The following is a 10,297-nucleotide window of genomic DNA, read 5'->3' as shown; positions in this document are numbered from 1 at the left end:
TGCTTAAATTGCAACCTAACTATATGGGAAATAAAAGTGAAGAAATTAATGCATAGGGTTAAATAAAAACAGGAATTCAGAAATTTTTTGATATAAATTTTCAGGCAAAATAATTTGAGACATCATAAATTAACCTGATAATGTTGAGGGTTGGTTAATTGAACAAAATAAACTTCTGGGGTGGAGTTATAACAAATGAAAAGAATAAAACTTGATTTTAAGAAAAAAAAATTATGAGGGTAAAAATAATACACCTAAGGGAAATAGGGCCTAAGTATAAATAGGAGAGATTATAAAGTATAAATACTCTTCTCCTTACCAAAAGTCTACAGCAACCAAACGGAAACAAAAGAGGGAGTTTTGTATCCATTCTTGTAAAATCAAGAGATAAACACCAAAATTTCAACAACCCATCCAAGATTAAGAGTTTATAGATGCAATAAACACTTGTGAGTAAGAGATTAACAAGAAAATTGAACAAGAAGAGAAGAAGGAGGGTCGGCTGTCATTAGAAAAGAAATGAGGGAGTTGAAAAGAAGGTAAAAGTTGAGACATTTTACTAATGTTGAGATAGGTATCGAGACTTGCTTAATATTTGTCCTCATCATGGTTTTGAAACATGGCAAATGATTGAATTGATGTGAAATAGAACTTTTGAGGATAAAGACCCTAATGAAGCAATGGAGTACCTAGACTTGCTAGCTGAAAATGCTCAAAATTGGAACACTACAGGCACGTATGAGGCACCAAGTAAAACCCAACCTCATACATCTAGTGGAGGTATGTACAACCTTAGGGAAGATCATGACCTCCAAGCCAAGTTTACATCTTTAGCTAGAAAAGTCGAGACACTAGAATTAAAAAAAAGTGGTCAACTAAAATCTATTCAAGACATTATATGTCAAATCTATGAAACTAATAAACATTCAACCAATGACTGTCCAACTTTGCTTTCTTTTAAGGAATGTCTCCATGAACAAGCCCATGCTTTAAACAGTTTCCAAAGGCCCAATCATAACCCATACTCGCAAACATACAACTCTGGTTGGAGAAATCACCCAAATTTCAATTGGAAGAGTGATAATAATAATGCACAAACTTCACAGCCACCGTTTCAAGCACACTATAATTTCTAAAATTCTCATGGATATGCACCATCTTATGCTCCACCTTCTAGAAGAAATCTTGAGGAAACATTGCATGCATTCATTGAAAAGCAGGAGACAATCAACACTCAACTTGCTCAAAGCATGACAGATTTTAAAGATACTCTTGCAAAATTGACATCTGCTCTCAGTTTTCAAAGAAAGGTAAGTTTCCATCTCAACTAAAACAAAATCAAAAAGGGCAATACATTGCAAATGCAAGTAGTTCTGGAAACTAACACATGGATCAAGTCAAATCAGTCATCACTCTTCGCAGTGGTAAGGTTATTGAAAAACCCATTCTTGAACCTTGTGAGAAAGATGATGAGTCAATCTCTGAGGGTAAGGAAGCGGTTGAATCTGAACATTACAAAGAAAAGACTGATTGCCCGCCAGCACTTCCATTTCCTCGTGCCATGACCAAACAAAGGAAAGTCAATCACAATTCTGAAATCTTTGAAACTTTCAAACAGGTAAGGATCAATATACCTTTGTTGGATGCTATTAAACAGGTACCTTCTTATGCTAAATTTTTGAAAGATCTATGCATTGTGAAGAGAAAATTGAATGTGAAAAAGAAAACCTTTTTAGCCGAACAAGTAAGTGCTATTCTTCAAAACAATAATGCTTTGAAATATAAAGACCCTGGTTGTCCTACAATTTCATACTTTATTGGAGAACATAAAATTGAAAGAGCTTTACTTGATCTTGGAGCTAGTGTGAATTTATTTCCATATTCAGTTTTTCAAAGTCTCAATCTAGGTGAGTTAAAACCAACTTCTGTAACTCTTTTTCTTGCCGATAAATCTATAAAAGTGCCTAGAGGAATAATTGAAGATGTGTTAGTATAAGTCGATAAATTCATTTATCCTGTGAATTTTATTGTCTTGGACACACAACCTGTTGAAGCAAGTAATTCATTTCCTGTTATTTTAAGACGTCCATTTCTTGCAACTTCTAATACATTGATTAATTGTAAGAATGGACTGATGAAGCTTTCTTTTGGAAACATGACATTGGAGATAAATATTTTCAATATTTGCAAGCAACCTGAAGATGATAATGATTTACAGGAAGTGGACTTTACTGAAAAATTAGTTCACGATCAATTTCAAACCACTTCCAGTGAAAGTGAGATTGATGAATCTGATGATTTGCAAATGGTTTATTTTTAAGAAGAATCAAAGGCAAATAGTTAGAGACCAAAAATTAAAGAATTGCCTCAACGATCAATTGAGTCCATACCTTCAAGTATTTAACCACCCAAACCTGATTTGAAGTCGTTACCATTCAATCTCAAATACTCATTTTTGGGAGAAAATGAAACTTTTCTAGTAATAATCTCTTCCAAACTTAATGCACATCAAGAAGGTAAGTTATTATAAACTCTGAAAATGCACAAAATGCATTAGGATGGACCATAGCTGACATAAAAGGAATTAGTCCTTTGATTTGCACACACATGATTTATTTGGAGGAAAATGCTAAACCCTCTAGAAAGATGCAACGAAGGCTTAATCCTAATATGAAAGAAGTAGTGAAAATTGAAGTCATTAAGCTTCTAGATAATGGAATCATTTATCCTATTTATGACAGCAAATGGGTAAGTCCTACCCAAGTTATACCCAAGAAGTCTAGAGTCACTGTGATAACAAATGAGAAAAATGAGTTAATTCCAACTAGGACTATTACTGGTTGGCGCATGTGCATTGACCATAGGACACTTAATTCAATGACTAGAAAAAATCATTTTCCTTTAACTTTTATAGATCAAATCCTAGAAAGAGTTGCAGATCATGAATTTTATTGTTTTCTGTATGGCTATTCAGGTTATAACTAAATTGAAATTGCATTGGAAGATCAAGAAAAGACTACTTTCACCTGTCTATTTGATGCTTTTGCATATCAAATTATGCCTTTTGGATTATGTAATGCACCAGCCACGTTTCAAGATTTTATATCTTTTTAATTCATAAATAATTTTTTCAATTTATTTAATTAAATACCTGTATAAACTTTATTTTATTTGTTATTAAGATTTTTTATATTAAAAAGTACATAGTATACGGTAATATTGAGAGAGGGAAAAAAAAAGAAGTAAATAACTAGTTATCATTGTAGATAGGAAATCCTAGACCACACAAGTCAAGACTACCCAACTCAAGCATGTGAGATTCCAATGTGTGTACGGAACCGATTTCCCTACCGTAAAATACCGATGCCCCGCCTGCTCAGCTTTCACCAATAACTAACTGACAAACCCAAGAAGGCGTCTAAAAGTACACAACCATTCCATTCACAAACAAGAAATCTATATTGTAAATAAAAAAAAAATATGGAAGCCCTCGATCTTCTCTTCTCCATCACTTCAACTTTCTTCACTTCTCTCGCCCTCTCTCTCCTCCTCGTCTTCCGCACTCTCTTCACGCGCCGCCCCTCCTCCACCATTCCCTCTAATGCCGTCTCCCTTTACCAAGGCACTGTCTGGCACGAACGTCGCCGCCCTGTCCACCACTCTTTCCGCTACTCGGTGCGCTACGCTTTGTTTGACCTCGACCACGCACGCGCACCTCTTGACCACCTTTCCGCCGATGAAGCTCGCCAAGTCGCTCAGACCACCGGACCAGTGTACTCCTTCTTCTTGTTTATGTCTTTTTATCGGGCTTTTGAAACAATGTATATCAATTAGAATATTGTGGTCCTGATGCAGTTTTCTGCTGACAATACCTCCAAGTGTGGGATATGAACAAAATCCACTGAGTTTGTATTATTGCTATGACATGGATGGGTCTGCTCGAATTCTCAAGAAATGCATTGCGGAGGTTTGTGCTTTGATAAAATTAAAAGTTGTGAAATTGGAAACAGTGAAAGTTGAATCTGATTAGGTTGGAAGGAAGAATGGTGTGTGCATCTCCTTGAAGAACCGAGTAGTAATAATTCCAAAAACTATCCTTCTTTTGAATATAAAGTTTAATCTATTTAAGTTATGCAATGAACTCTTATCTTTTTCTTTTTCTTTTTCTTTTTCTTTTTCTTATCACCAAGAATGGGAAACATTAAATTATCTACCAGAGATGATAATAAGTTATGCAATACCAAATTCATGCTCCCAATTGTCACTCTTTCTCACCCTTCGTGGGGCCATCTTTTATATTGCTTCAATTTAGTGCATGGAGCTTTCAAGAAATATTTTTCACCCATAAATGGTACATTGCTTTTACCCTTTTACACACACATACACACACTAAGAAATAACAAAGGAGAGGATGCATATTTCATCTCCATGCTTGGCAAACGTTTCTCATGTATTTGTATTCTGGAACATGTAAATTTACAAACAGGAAGAGCATAATGTTTGCTGTATAATTATTTTCTTGATTGTGTGCTAAGATGCTTGGATGGACCATGTTCTCTCTCCTGACCTTACTGGTGTTTCTGGCTTAGGTAACAAATACTCCATGGGGTGAAAGAGTTGTTTTCATTTTTGATCCAAACTCAGATGTAGTGGCAAAACCATTACATGTCAGCCCTTTTATGGTATGTTTCAATATTTGCTTTTCTCTTTAATGTTGTGGTTGATTACAATTATTTATTTGTTTCTTAATGATAAATTCATTTTCTTGAATTTACTCAATTTATTTTGTTCACATTTTTAAGTCCAATCGATCTATGGTTCTCTTGTATTCTTTTGATTTCTAGAACACTTTAATAGGATTTGATTCTTGTTTTTTTTTTTTTTGGGATGCTTATTGCAGCATTGTGGACCTTGAATTGTAATTTTCATTCACTTCAATGGTTTCTATGATAACAAGCAACATCTGCTATGTTGTTGTTTTTTTATTTATTTATTTTTCCTCTCTCATGCCTTGACAAATGATGCAACTTAGGAACCTCTTTTGCATCTTTTCTATTATATAAAACTATGACTCATTTGACTTGGATTTGCAATATCAAAGTTCAAATAAATATTTGTTTGTTGTAAGTCTCTTGCAGCAGCAACAATGAATGGAAGAAAAACAATTGGCAGCTGAAGCCTAAGGTGCTTCTACAAGCTGAAATTGTTGGGATTAGGTTGGAGTCTTGGATTTAATTTTCCTAGATATAGTTGGCTCTTGTTGGTTTCAGATACTGGAAGATACTTCTTTATTGTTCTCATTTATATTTGCACTTGTAGATTTTTAGCAGGATATATTGACCACTTTTGTATTGGTAGGTTCGATTCGATTGATTTAGGACCATCTTAGTTAAGATATAGAATTCACATTTAAAATATCTTCACACGTTAAGAAGTCAAGGTTAGGAAACTTGAAGTGATATGAGGATCACAACCTGCAACCACTTATGTCAAAAATTATGCTTTGTTTTTCTTCTTATTATTTTTGTATTAGTTTTTCAATCATGCACAACCTAACATATTTGATGGTTCTCGTTTTTTATGATGAAAAGTTCTTCACTCTTCAAATTATATGCATTTTATGGAAAATAACAGGATATGCAGGGGAATTGGAATATCAAAGCAAATGATCCCACGGACAGTTTATCTGTGTTTATTTCAGTTCAGCACCCTGAGCTTGGTGACTACTTTGTGGCCTCATTGAAAGCCAAAAGACTCTCCTCAGTGTCTGATCATGCTATGTTCTTCTGGCTTATGCCACATAAAGTTGCATTATGGATATATTGGCATGTAAGTGCAGTTGAATAGCTACTTAATTCTCTCTTTGGCTGGTGATCTTAGATCTCAGCATCAACTGAACTTAAGTCATCAACTTGTTTATTATGTTCCCAACAGATATATCAGTCTCAATTGGAATTAACACTAGTGTTCATCACCTCATGAATCTTTAGAACAAAAATAGAGCTTGCTGAAACAGCAAAGTGGTTCTCATATTAGAATATTGAATGGATTGACTCATTACTTTTAGAACACTTGTACCCTCCTGTCTACTCGTAAAATATCTAGTTATAATGCACATTGCTTTAAATTAACTGTTCAGTCCCGTTCACCATGTTTTGTGCAGGCCTTAAAACTGTGGTGGAAAAATGTTCATTTCATCCAACATCCAAGATACACTAACCCTACATATAGGCAGGAAGCTATGATCCGTGATAAAAAACTTCAATGTAATCAGGCACTTGCATGGGACAGAGGCAACTGTTTGCAAGTTGATGGACATCATCCAGGAAATTTGGCTGATAGAAAACGTTGGTTCAAGTGGAGAGATGCCAAAAGGCCATGGTGTTGAATTCTAGGGGTAAGGTTTTTACTGTGATATATTTTTCTTATATTTCCCATACTACATATATGCAAGGCTGGCTTTAGGCATGCAGATTAAGAGAAAAAATATACCTATTATGGTCCCATTTGTTGTCAGGGTGGCTGCAGAGCCACCGTAGAGAACTGAAAATGTGCTGACTGGTTTTGTGGACATTCTGCTATTCCTTTAGTTTCTCTTCTCATTTGTACGGCAAGAATCATGCTTGAAGTTGTTTTAGAATTTGCGTTGCCGGAACTCTATTGTATTGGAAATCAAGTGATCAAATTGCTTTTGCTTGATGATTTTTGTTTAATTGCTCAATTTCTTATCTTTAACTTCACTTATAAATTCTTCTATCACTCGTCAATACATGTGTGTCGTTGTGTTATTATGAAGTCTCTGCCATCCTGAACAAATACGTGTTCTTAATTTCAAAAATTAATCATCGTTTCCTCTCTTTTATATTGTTGTAATTTTTTCTGGGTTTCCACGCTATATGTAAACCTCCTCCAGATATCTCAGTGCTGTTAATGACTTCCGCCTTGTCTTGGCATTTAGTGGAGATTTCTTTTCACTTCTTTTTTCCATCTTTTGAGGCAGAAACTCGTTGTAATACAACATCAATTGAGGGTTCATCTGAACAATAATATCATGTTATTGTTAGGGTCTCATGTAGGCCTTTATGGCCTTGACTTGTAGATGAACCTTGATGAGCCTCTGAATATCTTTTATTAGAAACCAAAATCTTGCAATTTTCTTGAGCAGTAATAAAAGTCCATGCCAATAGTATGATCATCTTTTCTTTTCTTTACTTTTTTTTTTCCCAGCATGGATTTTAACATGAGAGACGCGGTCAATGTTTGCTTTCGGGGATCGATAGCAGCCCATTAAATCAGTAGTCACCCCTCGAGGCACATATATCGATACCTACTCTTCTGACTCCACAACAGGGTGTCTTTCAGTCTTTTTGCTGTGGAATGAAAGAATGGTGGTTGATTTGGATGTGTATTGCGCTTCTTCTTCTTCTTCTTCTTCTTCTTCTGGTTGTTGGGTTCCAGTAATAATATCGATCTTCATTAGTGTTGGTTGATTTGCATGTAACCTATGAGTTGCAAAACCTTCAATGTTGGGATCTCTTGTTGTTATATCCAAGTCTTGTTGTTATTTTAATAGCTTTATTTATTTTCTTTAAATTTCAGCATTTTATTTTACTTCTTCTTTAAACACTTGTCATGTTTTAACTTTTATAAGGTTTGAGGTCAGATAATCTCACACTTCATTTAATTTTGCAAGGTTGATATTAGCCTCGGCTAAAGATTAAGTTTTTAGTTGTAGTTTTTTTTCATTAAAATAAATAAATAAAAAACATGTAGCATAATTAACTCAAAATTATCTGTAAAGGTCAACAAACTTTAAAAGGAACCGAAAAGAATTATCCAATTCAAGAACAAGAAGTATTAGCTATTAAAATAGAACTAAATCCTTTTATACCTTCCTTACTCCTAAAAAAGCTCATGGTAAATACAAATTCCTTTTATATTAAAAGATTTAAGTAACATTTAATTATTGTTATAGGACAAAAGATACCGAAACAATGAAGACAAAAAAAAGATGGAGACAAAATAATATGTGGTAGTGGTGTATAAGACAAAGTGATTGTCTCTGTATCATATTTAGTTATGACAGACAAGACATTATAAAATGTATAAAAAAATATACTTTACCTTTAATATATATTACTATCAAATTAATATTTTTATAAAAATAATTAGATATTTTTTTTTACTTTAGTTTATATTGAGAGTTAAAATTAATAATATTATAATAATCCTAGTTATAAATTCCAGAATGACTTAATAGGTTAACCAGAAACCAGGCTGACTTGAGAATTAGACTGGTCCGAGTTCAAGAAAAAAAATAGAAGAAGGATTGACTCGGCCCGACCCGATAAAAAACTAGAGTCACTCTGGGATAAAACATGGGCAAAAAACTCAGACTTTTTTATATAAAAAAAAATAGTCAAAACAAGGTTGTTTTGATTTTTAAAAAAAAAAAAGATCAATCTAGGTTAACCCTCCTAACTAGTGACTCAAATCTTGTCTTGGGTCAAATCCAGAGTTAGGTTTTAAAACTATTATAATAATCATTTTTATCCTTATATTAACCTAGATCAACCTCGGGTTGACCCTCTCAACATGTGAATTGAGTTTTGTCCTGGGTCGATTCTCAAGAAAACCCTTGAGTTGAGTTTTAAAATTATAATAATAACCATATTTATCCTTACATTGACCCTGGTCTTGCCTAAGTCAATTTTCGAATTGAGTTTTAAAACTATGATGATAGTCACATTTATTCCTACATTGACCCTCCCGATATGTGACCTGAACCTTGTCCAAGGTTGACTCTCAAGTCGGATTTTAAAACTATGATAATAACTATTATTCCTATACTGACCAGACCAACCCAACTCATGACTCGGCCTTGTCTCAAATCGACCCTCATGTTGGGTTTTAAAACTATGATAATAATCATTTTTATCCTTATATGGCTTAGTTGGACAATTTTAAAATTGAGAGTTTTATACAAGGATATTTTAGGAAAAAAACTAAATAGTCTTTAAGTCTATGTTTTCTTTGTACCTCATGTTGTGGAAATACAAAAATTCACTTTAAAATTATCATAGGAACAAATTTATATTTATTTCTTTATCTCTGTCTATGTCTCTTTAAATAAATATATTTTTATCTTTAATGTCTTCATTCCTTTTATCCCGAGATAGTAACCAAACAATACCTTAAATATCTAAAATTCAAAGAGCTAGACAAACTAGGTTTTTAGATTACAAGAATGGTTTAGTTATTACAAATTTGATATTTAATATATTTCTTCAAATGTAATGACTAAATCTCTTTCTCTCCAACTTTCTAGTGTTATGGATCTTATAACAAAAAAGCTATATGAGATATGCAAAATGAAGGGTCATACTAGGAAATGATGCCCTAAAAATCCTGAAAAGAAAGAGAATAAGACTGAAACAAGCTCTAGTCCAAAACAAGACCTTGAAAATAATTTTCAAAGAAATTATTAGTAGTGTAAAATAACAGAACATATTGTTGCAAAATGTCCTAAGAACACAAGAAAACTATAAATAGCTAGTAACTCGTCATAGAATACGGATAAGGATAATATAGGAAAAGCTAAAGATAAGAGAATTCAAATATAAAATCCTTAACTTTTTTAAAGATAAAATAAGAGAAATCATTGGATCCTAATTTGGATCGACAAGTACAAAAAATCTAGCAATAACTGAATGGTGAGCAATGGAATTTTGTATTAAGTGATTCCTTAATTACCAAAACAATTACAAGAAATAGTGAGCCTTGAAAAAGAAACAAAAAAATCACAAAACCCTTAACAAAAACCTACGCCCAATCCACCTCTAGAAAAAAAAAATCAAATAAATGAGTGGATAAAACCCATACAAGGTTAAGCCCAACCAAAATCATAAAACCTTATGGAAGTAGATTATAAGATGATGCAAACAATTATTCATGGTTTCAAGATTTTATGGAATCCATAAAAAAAACCTTAGAATCGATTAATTAAAGTTCTAAAAAGGAATTTGATGATGATGATTTTGAAACCTTAAAACAAAGGTTCGAAGCTAATGATCTCCACATTGGATTATTTGGTAGATAATTGGGAAAATTTGATTTTATTATCCAATATTCTTCGCCATTTAAAAATTAAGAAATAACAACTAAAAAAAGGTAAGAAACTATTGAGGAAAATACCTAAAACTTTGGTATTTTTTGAGATAGAAAACCTCTAGTATTTCATAAGATGATTTTATAATATGTATTGGTTTGAAAGGAGTCTAATGAAAAATAACTGCTA

At 33.1% G+C, this 10,297-nt stretch overlaps 1 protein-coding gene across 1 annotated transcript; it reads left to right on the top strand.

The window, feature by feature from the left end:
• The first annotated feature begins 3,317 nt into the window (after positions 1–3,317).
• On the top strand, positions 3,318–7,570 carry LOC133702553 (uncharacterized). Its single transcript, XM_062126860.1, has 6 exons — positions 3,318–3,773; positions 3,856–3,967; positions 4,590–4,682; positions 5,635–5,829; positions 6,164–6,397; positions 7,228–7,570. Exons 1-5 carry the CDS (start codon positions 3,481–3,483, stop codon positions 6,386–6,388), a joined length of 918 nt encoding a protein of 305 aa, XP_061982844.1. The 5' UTR covers positions 3,318–3,480; the 3' UTR covers positions 6,389–6,397; positions 7,228–7,570.
• The last annotated feature ends 2,727 nt before the right edge of the window (positions 7,571–10,297 follow it).

This window comes from Populus nigra, chromosome 9 (genome assembly GCF_951802175.1).
Source record: "Populus nigra chromosome 9, ddPopNigr1.1, whole genome shotgun sequence".
NCBI classification, from domain to species: Eukaryota; Viridiplantae; Streptophyta; class Magnoliopsida; order Malpighiales; family Salicaceae; genus Populus; species Populus nigra.
Note: the sequence above shows the minus strand (reverse complement) of the source record. Positions and strands in the feature narration are given on the sequence as shown.

What these genes read in the sequence shown, in the direction of transcription:
- LOC133702553 (XM_062126860.1), top strand. Translation starts at nt 3,481, where the DNA reads ATGGAAGCCCTCGATCTTCTCTTCTCCATCACTTCAACTTTCTTCACT. An exon ending in GCTCAGACCACCGGACCAGT is followed by an intron (nt 3,774 to 3,855) that starts GTACTCCTTCTT and finishes GTCCTGATGCAG; the next exon opens with TTTTCTGCTGACAATACCTC. An exon ending in TCAAGAAATGCATTGCGGAG is followed by an intron (nt 3,968 to 4,589) that starts GTTTGTGCTTTG and finishes TTTCTGGCTTAG; the next exon opens with GTAACAAATACTCCATGGGG.